The sequence below is a fragment of the Fragaria vesca genome, linkage group LG2, assembly GCF_000184155.1.
Source record: "Fragaria vesca subsp. vesca linkage group LG2, FraVesHawaii_1.0, whole genome shotgun sequence".
NCBI lineage: Eukaryota > Viridiplantae > Streptophyta > Magnoliopsida > Rosales > Rosaceae > Fragaria > Fragaria vesca.
Genome location: NC_020492.1, coordinates 18,844,875 through 18,865,698, shown reverse-complemented (window position 1 = coordinate 18,865,698; position 20,824 = coordinate 18,844,875). Strand labels below are relative to the sequence as shown.

The 20,824-nt window shown below is 37.8% G+C and overlaps 5 protein-coding genes and 2 non-coding genes across 7 annotated transcripts; 6 read left to right on the top strand and 1 right to left on the bottom strand.

Moving 5' to 3' along the window:
- The first annotated feature begins 88 nt into the window (after positions 1 to 88).
- Positions 89 to 2,419, top strand: LOC101307266. The gene is made up of 3 exons (XM_004290824.1): positions 89 to 500; positions 979 to 1,256; positions 1,945 to 2,419. Exons 1-3 carry the CDS (start codon positions 254 to 256, stop codon positions 2,254 to 2,256), a joined length of 837 nt encoding a protein of 278 aa, XP_004290872.1. The 5' UTR covers positions 89 to 253; the 3' UTR covers positions 2,257 to 2,419.
- Positions 2,420 to 2,582: 163 nt separating this feature from the next.
- On the top strand, positions 2,583 to 2,654 carry TRNAQ-UUG. Its single transcript has one exon. It is a non-coding gene; the product is annotated as a tRNA-Gln (tRNA).
- Positions 2,655 to 2,733: 79 nt separating this feature from the next.
- On the top strand, positions 2,734 to 2,818 carry TRNAM-CAU. Its single transcript is given in 2 exon segments — positions 2,734 to 2,771; positions 2,783 to 2,818. It is a non-coding gene; the product is annotated as a tRNA-Met (tRNA).
- An 805-nt stretch (positions 2,819 to 3,623) lies between these two features.
- Positions 3,624 to 8,835, bottom strand: LOC101301363 (filament-like plant protein-like). Its single transcript, XM_004292651.1, has 6 exons — positions 8,825 to 8,835; positions 8,675 to 8,739; positions 7,738 to 7,896; positions 6,040 to 6,232; positions 4,147 to 5,774; positions 3,624 to 4,022 (listed from the first exon to the last, which is right to left on the bottom strand). Exons 3-6 carry the CDS (start codon positions 7,846 to 7,848, stop codon positions 3,624 to 3,626), a joined length of 2,331 nt encoding a protein of 776 aa, XP_004292699.1. The 5' UTR covers positions 7,849 to 7,896; positions 8,675 to 8,739; positions 8,825 to 8,835.
- Positions 8,836 to 11,214: 2,379 nt separating this feature from the next.
- Positions 11,215 to 14,076, top strand: LOC101306978 (photosystem II 22 kDa protein, chloroplastic-like). Its single transcript, XM_004290823.1, has 4 exons — positions 11,215 to 11,617; positions 11,703 to 11,816; positions 12,989 to 13,229; positions 13,429 to 14,076. The coding sequence occupies exons 1-4, from the start codon at positions 11,396 to 11,398 to the stop codon at positions 13,671 to 13,673; spliced, it is 822 nt and encodes a 273-aa protein (XP_004290871.1). The 5' UTR covers positions 11,215 to 11,395; the 3' UTR covers positions 13,674 to 14,076.
- Positions 14,077 to 14,394: 318 nt separating this feature from the next.
- LOC101306397 (uncharacterized protein At4g08330, chloroplastic-like) lies at positions 14,395 to 15,963 on the top strand. The gene is made up of 2 exons (XM_004290822.1): positions 14,395 to 14,771; positions 15,345 to 15,963. The coding sequence occupies exons 1-2, from the start codon at positions 14,683 to 14,685 to the stop codon at positions 15,754 to 15,756; spliced, it is 501 nt and encodes a 166-aa protein (XP_004290870.1). The 5' UTR covers positions 14,395 to 14,682; the 3' UTR covers positions 15,757 to 15,963.
- An 842-nt stretch (positions 15,964 to 16,805) lies between these two features.
- LOC101301075 (esterase-like) lies at positions 16,806 to 19,501 on the top strand. Its single transcript, XM_004292650.1, has 7 exons — positions 16,806 to 17,058; positions 17,615 to 17,827; positions 17,928 to 18,097; positions 18,277 to 18,541; positions 18,874 to 19,001; positions 19,176 to 19,351; positions 19,483 to 19,501. Exons 1-7 carry the CDS (start codon positions 16,845 to 16,847, stop codon positions 19,499 to 19,501), a joined length of 1,185 nt encoding a protein of 394 aa, XP_004292698.1. The 5' UTR covers positions 16,806 to 16,844.
- The last annotated feature ends 1,323 nt before the right edge of the window (positions 19,502 to 20,824 follow it).

Here is a 20,824-nt window from a genome sequence, read left to right as displayed (position 1 = left end):
GACGATAAGACATAGCGGGCAAACTAAGCAATCTCCTGAAAGCCAGCGCAATGAGTCAGTCAAAGACTCAAACTTTGGAGTCCAACTCAATGATGATGAGTCCCCATAACGAATTGAATCCAGCGTTTACAGCAGTAATGAATGCTCATCAAAATATCTCCCACATCGCTCTCTCATGGCTCTACGGTGTAATAGCAGCAGAGCAGAGATAAAGAAGCAGAGCCATCACTAGGTGTGAAGTGGTGAATCCTCAATGGGGAGGACTCGACCTGTAACACAGGATAAGGCAGGGGCTTTCTTCTTGGCAACTCTGCTGCTGTGGTTCGTCTCTGTTTGGTTTGAGATTCTGTTCAACCGGAAAACCGAGCTGGTTTATATTATTGCCGGGTCTGGCTTTTACCAATTGGCTAACTGTGTCTGTCGCCGCTTCGTTTCCCGTGACCCTCTGTTTGTTAATACTACGGTTTCTCTTCTTCATTCGTCCATTACATCTGCTTCAGGTTTGTTCTTGCTTTCTCTCACTCTGTTTTTGATGGGTTGCTTTGTTTGCTTCATGGGTCTTTTTGTCATGGTGGGTTTGGTTCAAAGTGTAAGTTTTTTGGTGTTGGGTTTGAGATACTTTTATATGTGTGCTTAAGTTACCATTTTAGCTTTGTTTAGCTCTAATTCCCAGTTCAGTGTTGAAAGGATAATCACTGCATATGCTATGTAGATTTACAAGGTGTGTGCTTTTCTGATTCCCGAGTTCTGAAACTAAGTATTTGAGCAATTTGGTAATATATTATGAGCAAAAGATCAGAACTTGGTTTAGTAACTTGGGGAACTTTGAAATGTAAAATCTTGGTCTTGGGTGTTCGTACGTAGATCTTAGGAACAAGTAACAACTTGTTTTCTGGGGAAAAAAAGTCAGATTGGCCTTTGCATATGTTCCATTATTGGTTTCATTGTTTGATTAATGGATTTTTTATGTTTCTGCAGTTGTGTTCATATTGGTTAATCAATGGTTACAAAATGGCTCGAGTGAGATGTTTGAGCACTCACAGTTGTTTGGAGGTACTTGGGCATGGGCACACCAAGCTTTGTGCTTCTCGTGCGGTTACTTTGCATACGATCAGTGGGATATGCTGCATTACGGATTATATAGTGGTCTTATTCCTTCCATACTAGCACATCATCTGCTGCTCCTCATTTGCTTCACTCTTGCTTTGTATCGGAATGTTACCATTAATTACCTTATTCTCACTCTCATCTGTGAGGTACGTTATGTTTTCCTTAAACCTTATCTTTCACTTGGTGAATTGTTTTCATATTCCTTGTTTGGTAATACTGTACTCCAGTGTTTTGAAATCTGGATCTGTCAGTCAGATCTGCTTGGTTTTTGGAAACATATAGTTTTGAATCAGCCATAATTGTGACTAGTTGTGTGCCTTACACCTTTTAATCAGTTCAAATTTATATGTTTTAAGGTAATGTAGACTAATGACTTCGACCATGCTTTCACACCATGTTTGTTAAATCCGATGCCTTTCACCAATATTCTAAATGACAGCCACTTGTCTCTACTATAGACGTTGTCATTTCTCATTAAGCCAATTCCAAATGTAATGAGGAAAATGCCAGAAATCATTGTTTTTCTTCTTGTCCTTTTAATTTGAGGTGAACAAGTGCAAAACTCATCAAAGTCTGTCTTCTGACTATGTTCAAATTATTGATGACAGGTGTTCATGTCTAGTTTAGATTTAAAGTTTGTGGAATAGATCAGATTTGTTTTGCTTTTGTGATCAATCCATACACATATAAGATTCTGCAAAATCAATCACCTCGGTATCTAAATAAATTCAATTCAGTGTTGAAAATCCTATAATCATGTGGAGATTTTAGAATCTCAATTGATAGTTATGCGGATTATATATGAAACTGATTCCGACATTGCTGATGATGCAGCTGCACTCTATCTTTCTGCATGTGAGGAAAATCCGGAGAATGGCAGGTGTTCGTGACGCCAAGAGCAACATTGTCAAGGCAGAGTGGGTTTTGAATTGGGTGACGTTCACATTCGCAAGGGTTGCATCTCACATTCTCATCACCGCCAAGCTCATCTTAGATGCTCATAAATTTGGAAGGGGAGTGGAACTGCCACTTGCGCTATTGGGAATGTTTGGAATGAACATGCTGAATACTTTTCTTGGCATTGATCTCTTCCATGCTTGCAAGAGAGAGATAAATCCACGGCATACCAATACTCGTCAAGAATGACACAAGGGTTCAAAACAGGGTTTCAAATCTTCTAATTCATGTTGTTTTTTATTGATTTTGCACATAAATCTTTGGTTGAGTAGAATGAGAGTCTTTCATCGAGAGATTAACAATGTAAATTATGTGAGTATATGAAAGCACGGCTTGTTTTCCATTTCTGCTCAGTACCCCCAAATCCCCCAATATACGTCTGTTCATTACGTAAGTTTTAAATAGCTCTTTTATAATTTCTTTTCTATTGAGGTTTCATTGAGAATTAACAACAAACATGAATGCAAGATCATATTCAATAAGATATATCTCAAAAGCGAATATGCTAACAGCTCGGTTCTATGGTGTAGTGGTTAGCACTCTGGACTTTGAATCCAGCGACCTGGGTTCGACTCCCGGTAGGACCTTTTCTATCATCATTGTTTTTATGAGCGAATATATTCTTTTCTGATTTATATATAACTATTCAGCTGAACAATCAACAAAGGGGCGGTGGCGCAGTTGGCTAGCGCGTAGGTCTCATAGCTTCTGAGTTATCCTGAGGTCGAGAGTTCGAGCCTCTCTCGCCCCAATATTTTTTTACGTTTTCAGTTTTGCCCTTTTTTTTAACGTCTTAAGTTTTTCTCTAGCAAAACCCTACTTCCTTCTTCTTCTGAGTTCTATCAGTTATCACTGATTCTTTTAGTTGTAATTCTTATTAATTACTAGTTCAAGAACTAGGAGGCAAACGAAGTTTTGTTCGATTATTCTAACATAATGAAATGCCACGTAAAAATGTATATTGTGATAGCTGGGATTGTATGTATAAACTTGGTTTGTGATTTTACAATGTGAGTTAGAGAATATTAATGTAGATAGAGTCCCATATCGAAAAACGTTGTATTATGTTAATATTTGTAAGGATCTACAACACTGTTCTTATTGCCTAAGCATGTAAGCATGGCATTCAAGTTATGATTCTGTGGTTGTTAGTTTGGCTTCTTCATTGTGAAGAAGTCCCCAAGCGCTCCGGGTCAGGAGGGCACCCCCACTTGACAAAGGTGGGTAGCAAACTCAAAAAAATTGGGAAGCCTAACGAAGTGGAAGAATAGGGCAATCCCCACTTGACAAAGGTGGGCAGCAATTTTTTATTTTTCCAAATCAAATGCCAAGAGTTAAATCAGCTTTTAGCAACTCTGATTTTGTTCTCTTTTGTTCTTATCAAATATATGATTCAAAGTTTGATCAACCAATCTTGTTCTGAAGAACAAATGTGCCAATTAACCAGACTTTAATTAGCAACCCTTCAAATGTACTGGAGCACTCAATCCTCTGTTATACAAATCCAGAAATCAATTACACCTTCTTGCCCTATTTTACCAAAAATATAATCCAAGCTAAATTTCTAATCGAATCCCACTCTTTGTCCTAGAGAAAAACTTGGCAAACCCATTTCGATTCTTCTCAGAACTGACATGAGTTGACACTACAGTAGAGGAGGATGAGGAAGATGAACATGGTGGAGAATTATCCTCATTCCTATTTGCTACAAGTCCAGAACTCTCAACAGCTTGTTTTGACACAGAATCTCGTTTAGGTGAAAATGTGCCATTGGAATGCATCTTCCATTCTTCATCAGATCTAGGAATCCGTGAAGCAGCAGCAGAAAATTCTGGTATGTTTGCGGTGTCAATCAGGAAATCTTCTAGTGTGGCTAGTGATTTCAGTTGATTCCCAAGAGATGCTATTGTTTTCTGGCACTCGGCAAGTTTTCCAGCAGCTACAGCTATGTCTTCCTGGAAAAGTCCCAAATGCATTAAATTAGGTGGCATAATGATTTAGTTTTTCAACTAGCCTAGTTGTCGGCAGAATGATAGACTACACATGTAATGTAGATAGCTCAAGTCCCTGATCACCAACCTGCTTTATCTTTGATTCACTATTTGAGCAAGCAGCTTTCTGAAACTCGACTTCTTCATTCTTTCTTGATAGCTCCTTCTCTAATTTTTGACATCTGACAGAAACTTTTGCTGACAAAGCCCTTTCCCTTTGGACCTCTGCTTCTAAGGAGTTAACCTTAGCAGACATTGTCCGAGCCTCAGCTTCTATGCTAATGAGCTGAGACTCAATACTCAACTTTGACTCTCTTGCAATTTTCAGTTCCTTCTGTAACTCCTCCAACATCATTTCTGCTTCTTTAAGCTGAAACTCTGATGCCACGTAACATTCTCTAGCTTTGGCCAAGGCTGTTTCCAATTCAGCCTTTTCTACTTCCAATTTTTCCTTCTCCGCTTCCAACTTTTCTAACTTGTTCTCCAATTCGGTTGCATGATAACTCATGGATTCTAGTTGTGCTTTTTCTACTTCCAACTTTTCTTTCTCATCTTCCAACTTTTCTAACTTCTCCTCCAATTCGGCTGCCCGATAACTCATGTTTATTAGTTCTGCTTTCTCTACTTCCAACTTTTCCAACTTGTCCTCCAAATCAGCCGCCTGCTGGCTTGTGGCTTCAAGTTCAGCTTTTTCTACTTCCAGCTTTTCTAATTTATACTCCAATTCAGCTGTTCGATGACTCATGGCTTCTAATTCAGCTCTCTCTTCTTCTAAATTTTCTAACTTGTACTCCAATTCTGCTGTCCGATGACTCATAGCTTCAAGTTCATCTCTCAAGGCAATTTCATTACTGTTGGAGACATTAACTATGGCTTCTGATTCCAGGTAACCAGATTCACTTTCACGCAGTGGCAGTGCAGCAAGTTGTTCCATCTCAAGAAAATCATCCATGAGATCAATGTCAACAGAAGAGGCTGGCATATCTTTGTTCACTGCTTTTTCATTCTTGAATTGATCAAGCTCTGCAACCAAAGCCAACGCCCATGAGTCAGAGACGCCCAGATCACGCTTATTTGGATCTGAGTGATTCATCTTTTGGGAGTCAATGTCCATCACGCTTAGCCGCTCTCCACTGTCCGATTGACTATCCATGCAAGAGTCCACATACATTGAGGAAGCAGCACTGGATTTATGATCATTAACCAAAGGAACTTTGGAAGCTACAGCTTTTAGCCTCCGGCACTCAGCTTCAAGCTTGGCAACCTTCTTGATACTCTCTAAATGTTGCTTACTGGCCGTTTCCGCTGCTTGAGTACTCAAATCCCTCTCGATTGTGCTGATTTCCAACTCCTCTGCCTGAGACAGTAGCTCAAGCTTGAGGGCTGAGTTTTCCTTTTCCAAAGCTTCAAGCTTACGTGAAAGATGAGGATCAACAAAACCAGAAACTCCAGATCTATGAGTTTCGGCTTTTCTCTGGAGATCAGTAATCTGACATTCAAGCTTCACTTTTGTGGCCTCCCAGTCATGGGTTTTCTTCATCACAGCTTCATTTATATTTTTCTCTTGCTCCTCTCTTGATTGTCTTAATTGCCTAACACATTCCTTGAGGGCTCCATCAAGATGGCTTATGCGATCTTCCAAAGCTGAGTTTCGCTTAACTGCAGCTTCAAGTTGAAGCTTTAGGCTAGCCACCTCATTTTCAGCCTTTTCCCAGCCTACAATTACAAAACTAAGATTTAGTTTAACTTATATATGTCATAATATCATAGCAATCATTACGAGTACAAAATTACAAATATATAACAGTTAGGTATTTCACAGGTCTTTATGAAACATTCCCTCTGCAGAAAACAAGAATACATTCCTACAACAGTCCCAAAGTGCTATTCTTGGTTTCTTAAAATTCAATTAAGAAACTTGCAGAGCCAATATGCTATATGAGTATATGACTAAAGTGAAAGTACCACTACTGATTATTACCTGCAACAGCTTCTTCAGCAACTTTGGAATGCTGCTTCACCAAGTCTTCTTTGGCGCTAACATTCACAAGAGCAGCTGATAGTCTCTCTGTCAGACTCTTCACACTATTATTAACATCATCACCACTGGATACAGCTTTTGATGTGACTTCAGGTGATTGAGAATCATGATTAGGAGAGTCCTTAAGTGCCTCCTGCTCCAAGATGGCAAGCAATAAAATGAAAGTTAAACATGTATAACATCATAGTTCAGTTATAATGAAGAACCTAGTGAGAAGTGGCATGATAACCAAAAGATCTTTAGAGGAAAATAAATAGTGCTTGTATAATTGTTAGGCTAATTGTTAACTATCAAAAACAGCAAAGACAGACTCTAATATCTTATGATCTTATAATAAGTTAAATCAAAGTTGATGCTGTCTAGTAAGAATCTGGCAAGTTCAGTCAATATGCTCTAGATGGAATTTATCTAAGCAAAACATGGAGCCTCCACAAACAGCTAAACTACCTATTTGGGTTCAAACTGACAAATTTTCTAATTGTTATAGTTCTATGATGTATAAACCAGCCAGTTGCATTTGATAAGTTGAACTTCCAGAGTACCAAAAACTTCTAACGAACATTCAAAATAGAAAGCATTTGACAACATGTATATGCTAGTTTGATTAAGACATGACATCCAATATCAAGGCTAGGAAGACACTTATTAAGTCAATGCATCAACTACATTCCTAAAACATGTACACTGTCAAAGTCGGAGCCTACACAGAGATAGTTCAAAGTACTTCAAACAAACAGACTCAGTTAGGTTGTCACCATCCTAGTTCAAACAAACAGACTCAGTTAGGTTGTCACCATCCTAGTTCAAAAGCATGTGATTAAGAGCTGTTAGTGTTAGAGCTTTATTTAGCCTGTTGTAAGGTCCCTATAGGCGGTATAGATAAAAGTTGATTCGTTTCCTGCTGGAATTGATCAATCAACAAAGAAAGCGTTTTTCATTCAGAGAGTCTTGTCAAACAGAAACAGGAGGGATGATAATAGATAGGTCAATGTGAAAATTCTTTCCAGCAGACCAACCTGCTAGATATGACCAGGGATCTCTCACACAGGACATGCAACTTTAGTTATATAGGAGGACATAGATTTTAAAAGCAGAGGTATAAGGACCTCAAACCAAAATTATTAAAACCAAACAGCCAAAACTCAATCTCAAATAAAGTATTACTCTGATCCATGTTTTAGGATACTAACTTCTGTGAAATAAAAAAGAAAATGTGACAAAAAGAGGCAAAAAAAGTGAATTTCCTTCAACAAAAAAAATGTACAGAAGATGGTTCGTGGATAACCATTTTCAAGCTTTGGAAAGACTTCAAAACTCATTAGCAAGCAAGACAATTAAGACATCATATAGTATGTTGATGCTGTCACGGCTCATTTTTGGTAATAGCACGTGAAGGTATATTCTCTAACATAAAAAAAAAAGTCACAGAGGAAAATCTACCATGAAGGAAAGAATCTGATCAGAAAACACAGTAGGGTGAGAAATGCAGTTTAGATGATTTTGAGTAAGCTATGTGGTAAAGTTCATGTGGAGGAATCTATTTCAAGCTACTTTAGTTATATGCCAAGAAAATAATATGTGCAAGGTTTGCAGAACTGAAAAAATTTAACTCAGTTTTGTAGAAGGATTCACTCATACCTGTTCATCAGAGCACCTCTCAGAATGAGAAGACACCGAACCAGAACTTTCAGTTTCACCGCCTGAGTTCTTCTCAGAAGACTTCTTCTTCCACAACCACTTCCGGTCCATCGAATTTTTCAGTCCAGCGCCCCAACTAGCATATCACAGAGTATCCATCTGCACACATTCAATTTCTTACACATAAATAACCACAAACACCTTTCAAATAAAAAAAAATAACCACAAACCCACCATAAATCCTCTTCAAAGTTGCAGGAAAAAAAGAAGAAAGCATAAAATAAATTTCCAATTGAAAATTTTGTATTCGGTTGTTGCTGGAAAATGGAACTCCAACCAACACAGCTAAGCCATGTGCTATCCAGCAAATCCAATACATTTGAACACAAAAGAAGACTTCGCTTATCAACTCTCTCAGCTTTGCTTAAAATCCACTTCAAAACAATCTAATCCCCCAACAAAATAGGTCGCTCAGCTTACTGTAAGAGCACAAATTACACCCCCAATCCCCAAACACAGACTCACTTTTTGGTTCTAAAGATGGAAGCTTTGTAGCTCAACATCACATCGAACACTCCGAAATACCATCAAGTAATTCAAATCACCAAAGACCCATCTTTTGAATTACAAAAACAAAACTACCCATCTCAAGAATTGATGAAATGTTGCAAAATTCAGCTCTAAAACGAAACATTGCTCGACCCAGAATATGAAGGAAATTCAAAATCCCAAATACCCAACACAAAATCCCCAATTTAGAAGCAACCCAATCAAGTAAACCCTCCTCACTTACCGAATACTCAATAAGATTCAAACTTTGCTCAAGATAACCATATAGGAACTAGACCCAGATCAACTACCTTTGACTGAAGACCACACCAACCCAGAGATTAGTTGGGAAGCCAGCAATAAATAAACAGAAAACGAAAGCACAAACCTTTAGATTTCAGATTACAGCCTGAAGAAGAAGAAAGAAGCTCAATAAACAAAGCCTGCAAAAATCTGTAGAATGTCAGTGAGCACCACTGAGATAACAACTCAGAGATAGTAGTAGCTGATAATGTTCATTTCTTGTATTCTACTTTACCTTTTTGGGTACCCGTAGATATTATAAAGGGAGAAGCATGTGCTTGTTTTGTGGAAACCAAGTCCTGAACAAAACCAAAGAGTTCTTCAGCTTTACTTCTTTATATTCAAAATTTGTGTGCTCACTCATTTAGTTTGGTTTCTGGGTACTGATTTTGAAAATAAGCTGCAGTTATTCCCGCCCATTAATGAGGATTGGGTACTGATTACTGAAGCTCTCAGCGGCTTTTTTGAGTTGGGTTTTTAAATTAAGTTTGAATTTAAGTTGTTTGCAATATTCTATGTTGCAGAGAAGCTGATTGTGCTGGGTCCTCCAGCTTCTTGTCGCCTCAGCTTTTCGACACTGGTGCTTCTTTATTGGTTTTTGTCTTGGCACAAACGCCAGCCATGGTCACTAGTCACTAGTGGAGAAAGGTTACTGTGTACACGCTCCTACGGTGGACTTTGACTTCTGGGTATCCGATGTTTCCTCTTTCCTCTTCATATTCAAATTTTGGTTGTGAGATGTGGACTGTGGACTGTAGTGAGCTCTTTGTTTCTTGGTTTTCGATGCACAAAGATTAGAAATGAAGCAATTACAAATTATAGAAGAGTTCGTTTTTTAATTAAATGTCATTACAACTTTCAATTAATTCGGAATGAAGCATATGATAAAACTTTGTATAACTCACTGCTATCATCTACATACATACAAAAAGTTATGAGAACTAAACTCGAAATTGTACATATGATAAAGCTTTATTCATTTATCGTATTCACTCACTTATTCTCGAAGCCTATTAGTTATAATCACATGCATAGAAGTCTAACTAGCAAAACTTAAGTACCAATTGAATAGGCCTACTAGAACTGTTCCTAATATGCTAAGGTAAAAAAGAAAACCCTAACATAATTGACCCGAATCCAACTAAACCCATAAGTAAACTTTTTGAGTCTTGTAATAGAGACTATTTGGGTCTTCCCAATTTCCGCATTCGTTAACTAGCTTTTGTTTGTAAAAACTCTAGTATGTAGCCGTTGTTGCTAACACCATTGCCTTTGTTATTGACACAATCACCACCACCGCCATCAAAAGCTCGATACACCGCCACCACAAGGCATGGCTTCACACCAATAACACTACCATGTAGAAAGCCGCCGCCATCATAGTATGACATTGTAGAGAGTATTTCATGATTTATATCGGTGCAATTTAGTCTTTAAATTGTGTAGCTCGGTTCATTGTGTATTTAGAAATATCATTATATACAAGCGTTTCACGTTACAAAGTTCGTTGAAAACAATATTACGAAGATATGTTATGTATGTTTAGAAAGACCATGCCAGATCACTATGTCGAAAAGATTGAGCTTGGATGTATCTTGATTTTACACATTTTAAGCTGGATATTGTAATGTTCACCTTGGTCCTTTGCAAATGCATTATTTCCCAAAAGACAAGGTATTGTAAAATAAAAGTTATGTAGCTGGGCTCGGACGGTCCTTGTTCTCTTGGTAAGCCCAAAAGAAAAAGAATCTCGGTTCGAACCGGGTCATAATTGTGGGTAGATGCTTTCGGGTCATAATTCTGGGTAGATGCTTGTATGCCAGAGAAACACTCTCTTTCTCAAGCGTACAAAATGTGTCCAAAATTTTACGTGGCTTGCTCATTGATTTTGTGTAAATTTAAAGATAGCAAAATTATACAGTGGCTTATATTGTGCCACACAACACATCGAAGTATCAAGAAGCAATTGTTAGTGTTTGTGTTCAAATACGAACTCATTATTTGAACTGTCTTTTTGTTACCTTTTGCATCAACTTGTATTTTTGCAGGACTGGTTTTGAATCTGGGTATGTCATGTGTGGTTCACATCTCCCAACACTTGTGTGGACTTACTCATCACTGTGGTCTGAATGAGACCCAAGAGAAAGTTCCAAGTTAGGACATGTGTTTCTGTAAGTATTCCAGGTTCATTGCTGTAGAATTTCTTTGTTTAAGTAACCATGTTTACTTCTCTTGAATTCATTCCAAGATACGACAGACAACAAATGTTCTATAAAATGCCTTAAGAGACAAACAAAATCGTGTCTTATTTTGACGATCGGTGAATTAATGGTAAGATATTTCTACTGCTGGTGTTAGGAACCTGTGTTTCACATCATGTTTGGCCTTATGAAACAGAATACGCTTGATAGTAGAATCACATTACTCCTAGTACACTATGCAACAATTACATTGAATGTTCTGTGATATTTTATGGTTCTCAAGCTTTTGAAAATAGCTAGGTTGGTCTTACTTGACCAGTTAAGTCTTTACATGTGTCATTTTGTATGCAAGCTCTTATGCAATTTGAGGTTATACACTGGGGTAGGCTCCAACATTATCTTCAACATCACAAAGTGCACATACATAGACGTGGGCATTCTAATTGCCCACCAACTAGCTCACACACCATATCCACAATCTCTCAGTAAGATTGAAACTACTTGTATCACACACACCTCTAGTTCCCTCCTTAAATTGGGTTTGTGAGAAAACATAGTAGTCTACTAGTCTTCTGCAAGAGCAATTAAAACCCCTCAGATCAACAATGGCTCAAACCATGTTGCTCATGTCTAGTAGCAGTGTGGCTAAAACCAATGTGGTTGATTTGAAGTCATCAGACCCTGTACTTCAGCTACAAGTTCAGAGACTTAGACCCAAGTCATTCTCTCAGCTTGTGTTCAGGCCACTTCCTTCTTCCACTACCTCATTGAGATCATCAGGCGTGGTTGCTCTCTTCAAATCGAAAACCAAAGCCCCTGTCAAGAAGGTATTCATTTGTGTAACGCAGTGTATGCTTTCTCTGTTTATGTTTGTAACCAAAAAATGAAGTTTATCTGCATTTGTTTGATCAGGCATCACCGCCGAAGCCCAAGGTTGAATCTGGTATCTTTGGAACATCCGGAGGCATTGGTTTTACAAAGGAGAATGAGCTCTTCGTCGGTCGTGTTGCCATGATTGGTTTTGCTGTGAGACCTTCTTCATCTTTCTTACTGTTCATTTACCATTAACTGAATAAGTTGTTCCTTTTAAACTCACTCGGTCCCCTGTTNTAGGAAAAAAGAAAANANAAANANANANANANATACTACTACTACTACTACTACTACGTTACGTTACGTTACGTTACGTTACGTTACGTTACTTACTACTACTACTACTACTACTACTACTACTACTACTACTACTATACTACTACTACTACTACTACTACTAACTAACTAACTAACTAACTAACTAACTACTCTNTNTNTNTNTNTNTNTNTNTNTNTTTTTTTTTTTTTTTTTTGCTTCATTTTTATCTGACCTTTAAGTTACTTGTATAAGATTATCATTTTTTGTTTCTCATCAAATGGTTATATATTTTGATTACTCGATGATGAGAGTTTAATGAAATTAAAGGTTAAATATAAGCTAGTTTTCCTAGACTGTTAGTTTTTTGTCATGTAAATCATAAGTATTTTTGATTTCTGAATATTTGAGTATGGTTATATGTACATTGTGAATACACATATATGATATGTGAAAGATTCTAATCTATTTATGAAGTAAACATTTCCATCACGGTCCACACCCATTCAAGAAGAAAATTGGAAGAGAGCTAAGGAACATGTTCATTTATTGTAATTATTTTATGAAGGCTGTTTAAACCTAGGTATTTAGGTACTGCTTTCTAAAACCTCTTATGGAAGTAGCACATTACTGCCCTCACCTCATCTTGAGGAGTTGAAGGTGTTGGGTGTGCTTTGGATTTATATCATATCTATATAAACCTATCTATTTTCTTTTTTTGAAGGACAAAAGTATAATTTGGTTTTCATCAACATCTCAAATATACTATAACCTATCTCAATAATATTGAAAAATGAGTTCTTTCTCAAATTTCACCCTCTATCACTTCAACCTAAATGGCCGTAGTTAATTGAACTAAACTTCATCAAAAGCGCAAGTTCACTAAGTTCTGTAAATTCTAATTAAATGTATAGTAAGCATTCATATAGTTATCATGATACGTTGTCATTGTTTTCTGTTGTTCAGATATGCCATGTTCTTTGAGTGACACTAGAAGCACAAAACATATATACTCTAATATTGAGTACTCATGCAATTTACATTATATTTATATGATTGCATATTGCAGGCATCCTTATTGGGAGAAGCAATTACAGGAAAAGGAATTCTTCAACAATTGAATTTGGAGACTGGAATTCCAATCTATGAAGCTGAGCCTCTTCTTCTTTTCTTCATCCTTTTCACCCTGCTTGGAGCCATTGGAGCTCTTGGTGACCGTGGTCAGTTTGTGGACGACACTCCTGGAATTGAAGGGGCGGTTATCCCGCCAGGGAAAGGATTGAAATCTGCCTTGGGTCTCAAGGAAGGAGGTAACTAGCTGTCTAGCTTGCACTTCATTATAGTTTAGTAAACTTCAAAGTTCAAATAACCTGCTAGGATATAGGCCATTAAAGAGTGATGTGTTTTTGTGGCATTTTATCTTCTGTCAGATGAGTGATTCAACTCGACAATTTAACAGACTAACACAATTAGTAACACAATGTAACACCCTTTTCTTGTTAAACACAGGTCCTTTGTTCGGATTCACCAAGGCGAATGAGCTATTCGTAGGAAGATTGGCTCAGTTGGGATTTGCATTCTCTCTAATAGGAGAGATCATCACAGGGAAGGGAGCTCTAGCCCAGTTAAACATTGAGACCGGAGTCCCCATCAATGAAATCGAACCTCTGGTGTTGCTCAATGTCGTCTTCTTCTTCCTTGCTGCAGTGAACCCCGGTACCGGTAAATTCATCACAGATGAAGATGAAGAGTAGGAAACTCGTCGACATAAGCATGAGTAGGGAACTTTATTATGCTCACAAGAATCATTTGAAATCATGTATGAGATAGATAATACTACTCTCGATCTCTTTGATCCTTGAATTTTTATCTCATCAATCTTTTATCTCATTCCCCCCTTAGTCATGTCACTCATGTGGGAGTATAGCTTATAGCAACCCACAGCAATATTGCAGGCTTGGAAAGTAGGTTCTTCTTTTATAAAGAGTGTTCTAGTTTTGGACATCCAGCTGAAAGGCAAGGTGTGCCGGGCTCTTCTCTTCAACAAGAGATTCCTTGCACTAGCCTTTTCAGATTTCTTGTTGTTAATCATTTTGAAACACAGAAAAGAAAGGAAAAAGGGATTTGAAATTAAAGAAATAAAGTTGGTGTTAACTGAACATTCCCGTCACATTCGAAAGATTTGGTTTTTTCTTTCACTCTCTTGTTATTTAACATTATACCTAATTCGTAATGTAATAATCCACGCTCTTATTTACTACAAACCATATTAATACTTTCTCTCTAAAAATAAGATATTTATATATAAGTATAACGTAAACTATATAGGATCAATTAAATTCTAATAATGTCGGTCCACAACCTAATAGTAAACTCATTAATATTATAGCCACTTCATTTATCAAAAAATAAAAAAAAATAGAGTTCCAAAATGATTCCTTGTTGCCGTTAAAGTCCAATAGTCCATGCCAGCACCAACCAAGAGAAGGGGAGCGCATTCGGCGTTCACACTCTGTTTATCTCCAATTCTTCTTCTTCTTCATCTTGTTCCAGAACCCCTTTTCCTACGTCTCTGAAACTACGTCGTTTTCAGAAGACCCAGCTCAACTGCGACTAAACTGTTTGGCAGTTAAACTCCACCCCGAACTTGGCGGCACACGATCGTCACCCTCATCCAACTCCTCCACAAAACTCTTGACTATTTAATCCTCGGAAATCTCCGCCACCGTCACAGCCGTTGATTTCGAGCTGGGGTTGTAAAGTATGGACAATCCGACGGCTTTCAGAGGCGGTTATCTCAACGGAGCTTACCACCCTTCAGTATCTTCTTCTCGCGCCGATGTCAATTACAGGTCCCTTCTCAATCTATCATTTCGTACTCAAATTGGGTTTCTTTAGATTTTAATTACCCTGAAATTCATTTCTGTAATTCTGATAATGTGATAGTAAAAATTGAATCTTTGAAATGTCTTGTGGGTTTAAGTTGTGGTAATTGATACATGATTGTTATGATATTAAGGAATTTGAGGATCTGTTTGTGATTGCTTCAATGTTTAAGGTTTTTGGGCCTAGAAATATTAAACAAAGGAGGAAGCTTTTTAAGATCTATGAAAAGGGTGGTCTTTAATATTGGAAAATTAGGTTCCCCAGAACAAAATTGAGAGGTATTGAAGTTATTGATGAATCAAACTAAGATAACAATGTCACTAGAATCAGTAGGTAAACTCTACTTCAGTAATACATATGCCTTGCTGTTCGTAGCAAGATCGAGTTAGTAAGAGCTCAGAAGTGCTAAGGGTAACAAATTTGTTACAAGAACATTAACATTTTATCTCCTGCTCTCCAAAGTTTGTGATTCTCGGTTTAGTTAATTGTGGGTTGAATTTACGGAACGTATTACATGAAAGTGGTTTTTGTACATGCAGCTGTGGCGCTTGTGGCTATGAGCTGAACCTGAGCTCTAACAACCGGAACACGTCTTTGATTGGATCTAACAAGTATGGGAAATCTATAAAGAGAGGGATCATATCGTTCTTTTACATTGATGAGAGCAGATTTAGTCAGGTTGATGAACTCCAATGTAAACCTCATTTCTCCAGGCGTTCGTGGGGTTTGTTCAGCCGGAGAACTAAACTTCTTTGTCGCAAGTGCGGTAACCATATAGGAAATGCTTACAATGATTATAGTTCTTCAGCTTCTTACCCACTCGTATCAGATGGATCATCAGATTGTTCATCCTCAGGCCGTCAAATTACCATATGCAGAAAATATGATGTCAGAATTCGCTCTTTGCAGCCTTCCAATTCTGAAGAACGTGGACCTTCGTTTTTAGATTGACATCCTTGAACAACACTATTTTGTATTTCCCTCATGCTAAAGAAGTATCTGCAGCAACAGCCAAATTTTTATTTCTGCAACAATCTGTGTAAGGGTGTTCTCTGTTTTGATTGTATCTGTTTTCTGCTTGCCCTGTTTGTTTAGAAATTTGTATATAACAATTTTCAGTATTGAAAGAGTTAACGGTGTGGAATTTGATGTGATTTGAATGATCGAGTAAAGTTATAGCTTCATTGGCCTATTAATTAGTTGGTTTCTACCTAATATCTGCACTTTTATTTTACCAATGACCTTGAGCAATACTAGGCATCTTGAACTAGCTAGCAGCTGAGTGCTAGTTTTCTTTCTCGTATCTTTGAGCTCTAGATCAAGTGGCTAATGAAATTGGGGATTTCGGATGAAAAGTTGTAGATCATATATAGTTTAGTTTCTGTACAAAGTGATTGAATCATTGTTCGTATTCTTAAATGTATTACCTGCATGAAACATTGTTCTATGACTTCTATCTACTTCACTCTCTCTCACACAGTTTTTTTGTTTGTATTTTTTTTTTTCTGAGAAATGAAATTGGAATATAATTGCTTCAGGCCTTCAGCTGATACAAGGTTGTCATGATTCGAGCTGCTTTTTGTGTTGTGAAAAAACACCATCTGTTCAGAGTTCAGACGTTCTTGGTAATCTTGTTGCCTCCATTTTCAACGTGGTTGAATATGCGTTTCGACCAACGCCTCAACGATACGACGTTGACATAAGTAAATGCCTCCGAGAAGTACAACTGAAGTAAATGGATCCGGATTCTCTGTTTGGATTTAAGTTGCTTAGATTTGCTTAGATGTCTTATAACCATCAGATAAAGTAAGGATGACATGGTGGTCTTAGATTGTACTCAATCCAATGGTTAGAAGTCATACAAGCAAATCCAAGCAACATAAATCCAAATAGAGAAGTCAAATTCGAAGTAAATTGCACCTTTCATTACACTATATACAACAAACACAGCTTAGTTCTCATCTGCATCTTTTGGTCTTTCTCCAATCTCGACCATGGGGTACTCTACTGGAGTAGTTATTTCTCTGTTTTGCTCATATATGCTTATATTGCTTACTACCAGTAGTACTGTGACCGCTACATTGGCTTTGAAAGACTGCGAGTTTCCAGCCATCTTCAACTTCGGAGACTCGAATTCAGATACTGGTGGACTGGCGGCAGCCTTTTTCCCATCACCCGCACCTTATGGAGAGACCTATTTCCATCTGTCACCCGGAAGATTCTCTGATGGAAGACTCATAATCGACTTCCTGGGTGTGTTTCTCTTACCTTCATTTAAATCAACATGTATAGGTTATATCATATGCAAAGATTTAGAGAGAGAGTTCTTTCTGGTCGACAATTTAAACATATATGATTGTGAAAGGCCATAGTTCTTTTTCTCAAGGTTGAATTATCAAACTTTGTATACAAAGTTGTAGGCCCGAGATGGTTTCTACACACTCATTTCTTGATGATTCTGCACTGCACTTTATGTGTAAACATAATGAGGAGAGAAGGTGTAGGTGGGATATATCAGTGGATATGGTTGAAGAGTTTATCCACAACTCCTTGCACAAAAAGGCTCTTCCCATAATATGGGCAATTAGAAATAATTAGTGCTCACATTAGAATAAATAGTTTATAGAATAGATTAAGGTGGGATTTGCAGAAGTTTATTCTTCTCCATGTGACTTAATTATCGGTAAGAGTTTGTATTTCATCATTTCATCTGTTTTATCAAAGAGATTGTATTAGGCATTGTTTAGATAACCAGATGTACTATGTACTGTATTGATGATACTGACAAGCAAACTGTCTTGTGGTTCAGCAAAGAGTCTTGGTCACCCTTATCTAAGCGCATATCTGGATTCTCTTGGGACAAATTTCTCGTATGAGGCAAATTTCGCCACTGCTGCTTCCACTATCAGACTCCCACATCTCATTTTACCAAAAGCTGCTGGATTTAGTCCCTTCTATCTTGATATTCAATACTTGCAGTTCCTGCAACTAAAATCCAGATCACAACTCATAAGGCAACGAGGTAGAAGTACCGAAGAATGTCAATTTCGTGGTCACTTCATTTAAGATGACTCCTACTTTTAATACGAAGGTGATCTGCTCTTTTACTTTCGTACTTGTAGGGGTAATATTTGCAAGTTTAATGCCCATGGAGGAGTACTTCTCCAAAGCTTTATACACATTCGACATTGGTCAGAATGATCTTGGGGAGGGACTCTCTCGTAACATGACTATACAGGAAGTAAATGCATCTGTTCCTGATATAATCACTGGTTTCTCAACTAATATCAAGGTAATGATTAGTATTATCAACCACTCTCAGAAAAGCTTGTCAATTTACCCCACAATTTGATTTCTTTTGCTGAAGGCCATGTGTTTAGTTTAAGTTTCTTAAAACACAAGCAACAATTGCAGTTGCTTCGATTGATATGTTGTATGATTGTTGATGATTGTGTATTTGTGAGGATGTAGAAAATATATGACTTGGGAGCAAGATCATTTTGGATCCACAATACGGGGCCAGTTGGCTGTCTTCCTATCATTTTGGTAAGATTCCCATCAGCTCAGAAAGATGAGGCTGGTTGTGCAAAGGCTTACAATGAAGTAGCTCAACATCTTAACCACAAGCTGAAGCAAGCCGTAGTTCAACTCAGGAAGGATCTTCCTTTGGCTGCATTCACTTATGTGGATGTGTATTCTGTCAAGTACTCTCTTTTCAAGGAACCTGCAAAGTTTGGTAAGTTGATATTTAAGCATTAAGATCTTCACAGCATTTTAACTTTCACGGATTCAAATCCCCTGATAATCCTTTTTACATCTTATTGTTGTGTTTATCATCTAAAATGTACTACTATTAGCGGCTGTAGAGATATAGAGTTAGCTTCTGAGAATTTGAGTAGGAAGTGAGCTAACCTCGCTTTTGAGTGATCACATATCATCACAAAGTCTGAACCGCCTATTTTCGAGATCCAATGTTAATCAAACATTTTTAACAAAACAGAAAGAAATCGAAATTATTTATTTTCATGTTTTGACTAGAAATAATCTATTGCTGGCAATTTTTGGCAGGATTTGAGCTCCCACTTGTTGCTTGTTGTGGCTATGGTGGCAAGTACAACTATAACAGTAGTGCAGGATGTGGAACAACAATCACAGTCAATGGAAGCCAAATCTTTGTTGGTTCAGTCAACGGAAAGGTTAAGTTAAATTTTCCGTTACTTTTTAAATTATGCTGACTATTAAGTTATTCAAGAAGCATAATCAATGTAGTAGTTTTACCTAGCGTGTAGTTTTCAGGGGGAGTTAATATTAGGGGGAGTATCCTGAAGCATACTCTTGACTATTGTGTACTCTTTTTGTCCTTCGTCCAGGGTTATTTTGTTCAACTGGGTTTGTTACCTGACAAGGTTTTAATGAGGCACATATGTAATTGGTCACCTTTCTCATGTTGCATCTTGAAGATGCCTTTATTTGAAATATATGCATTTGCTCATCTTTTCCCTTCGACCACGGGTTTATCCCACTGGGTTTACCGGGCAAGGTTTTGGTGTAGCAACTATTATGCATCTATCTCCCACAAACTCACATCTTATGATCTAGATTAAACCGCTTCACCGAAATCAAGGGTTCTGACTATCACTGCTACTTGTGCGTTGTATTATTTTCTCCTTCAACCAGGATTGTTTTTGTCCCATAGGGTTTTTATTACTGGTTGACGAGGTAACACCGAAGCACATATTAGGGAAAGCTAATGACAGAGAATAACAAGGGGGAGTGTTGTAAATAGTTATTACTTAGTGGACATTCTTGTAATTAGCCGACTAGGGTTGTTATTGTAATTTACATCATGGCCTCATCTCTATATAAGCAATGGTTCCCTACTCAATAATACACATATATTCTCTCATTCTGTTGGTTGTTTCTCTCCTTTCTCACTCTTTTACTTTTGTTTTACAACAGAAGATTAATTCACAATCTCTGAAGAGAGAGTTCACTGTAAACTGAGAGGTAAGTAATGGAAGCCATACGTTTGAGCCTGAAAATGAAATTATCGAAGTAGGATGAGACATTGACTAATGTTCTGTGGCTGCAGTAGCTCGGTGATAGTCGTCCACACGTGGTCGGCGAAAATTTGACCAAATGAACACTGTTCTAGAAACACATTGAAGGTCCTAGAAGGGGGGGGGGGGGGTGAATAGGCCCTGACAACTTTTTCGTCTCTATCCCGCACACAAGGATAGCAAAGATTGTGCTATCATGTTTGCTGTGAGACTAAGTTATGTAAATAAAAAGACAAGTACTGAAAGTAAAGATATAACACCAGTACGTTTTTATACGCATAAACCCTGCAACCAGGGAGAAAACTGCGTGCCTCAAACTCTTGAGAGACAAACTATTCCACTATTGTAAAGACACTTCTTACAATACTCACAACTCAGAGGATGACACAACACCTAGCCATACTGCCTAGTCTAACTCCTAGCACTCAACTAAAACTTGCTCTCTTGTCACTCAAGTGTTTTACACATAACACGAATCTAAGCTTCTATGCAGAATTCAACTAACACCTTTAGCTAATTCTCAAAGACAGCTTCGCCGGGGTTGTTGCATCACCTAGACAGATCTCAAGGTATGCAAATGCACAATGATATGAGTTTGAAAAGATTTTGGTGCTCAGCTCTAAGATTGACAATCACAGGGAAGACTTAGAGATATATGGGCAGTTAGCAAATGCTAGACTCAATGGAAGAAAACAAACAAGACTATTTTCAACAACCAAAGAGCAAGAGAGGTCTTGCTCTCTATTTATAGGCAAAGTGCACAGCTATGAGGAAGCAAGCACGTTTGCCACATCAACAAGGTTCTTTTGGACTCTAGCTGCTTGTCTGAAATACTAGGACAGATAGGACCCTAGGGATCCCTCCACTCACAAGACAAAAGCTGAGAATAGACTTTCCTATGAAAGACTAAAGCCAAAAGGATAAGACAAAAGGTTTTGGAAAAACTAGATCAGATTTAG

Coding starts and splice junctions, on each gene's coding strand:
- LOC101307266 (XM_004290824.1), top strand. CDS start 254: ATGGGGAGGACTCGACCTGTAACACAGGATAAGGCAGGGGCTTTCTTC. Junction 501..978: donor GTCCATTACATCTGCTTCAG/GTTTGTTCTTGC, acceptor ATGTTTCTGCAG/TTGTGTTCATATTGGTTAAT. Junction 1,257..1,944: donor TTCTCACTCTCATCTGTGAG/GTACGTTATGTT, acceptor CTGATGATGCAG/CTGCACTCTATCTTTCTGCA.
- LOC101301363 (XM_004292651.1), bottom strand. CDS start 7,848: ATGGACCGGAAGTGGTTGTGGAAGAAGAAGTCTTCTGAGAAGAACTCA. Junction 6,233..7,737: donor AGAGGTGCTCTGATGAACAG/GTATGAGTGAAT, acceptor ATCTTGGAGCAG/GAGGCACTTAAGGACTCTCC. Junction 5,775..6,039: donor TGCTGAAGAAGCTGTTGCAG/GTAATAATCAGT, acceptor TTGTAATTGTAG/GCTGGGAAAAGGCTGAAAAT.
- LOC101306978 (XM_004290823.1), top strand. CDS start 11,396: ATGGCTCAAACCATGTTGCTCATGTCTAGTAGCAGTGTGGCTAAAACC. Junction 11,618..11,702: donor CCAAAGCCCCTGTCAAGAAG/GTATTCATTTGT, acceptor TTGTTTGATCAG/GCATCACCGCCGAAGCCCAA. Junction 13,230..13,428: donor CTTGGGTCTCAAGGAAGGAG/GTAACTAGCTGT, acceptor TGTTAAACACAG/GTCCTTTGTTCGGATTCACC.
- LOC101306397 (XM_004290822.1), top strand. CDS start 14,683: ATGGACAATCCGACGGCTTTCAGAGGCGGTTATCTCAACGGAGCTTAC. Junction 14,772..15,344: donor CGCGCCGATGTCAATTACAG/GTCCCTTCTCAA, acceptor TTGTACATGCAG/CTGTGGCGCTTGTGGCTATG.
- LOC101301075 (XM_004292650.1), top strand. CDS start 16,845: ATGCTTATATTGCTTACTACCAGTAGTACTGTGACCGCTACATTGGCT. Junction 18,098..18,276: donor GTTTCTCAACTAATATCAAG/GTAATGATTAGT, acceptor GTGAGGATGTAG/AAAATATATGACTTGGGAGC. Junction 19,002..19,175: donor TTGGTTCAGTCAACGGAAAG/GTTAAGTTAAAT, acceptor TCCTTCGTCCAG/GGTTATTTTGTTCAACTGGG.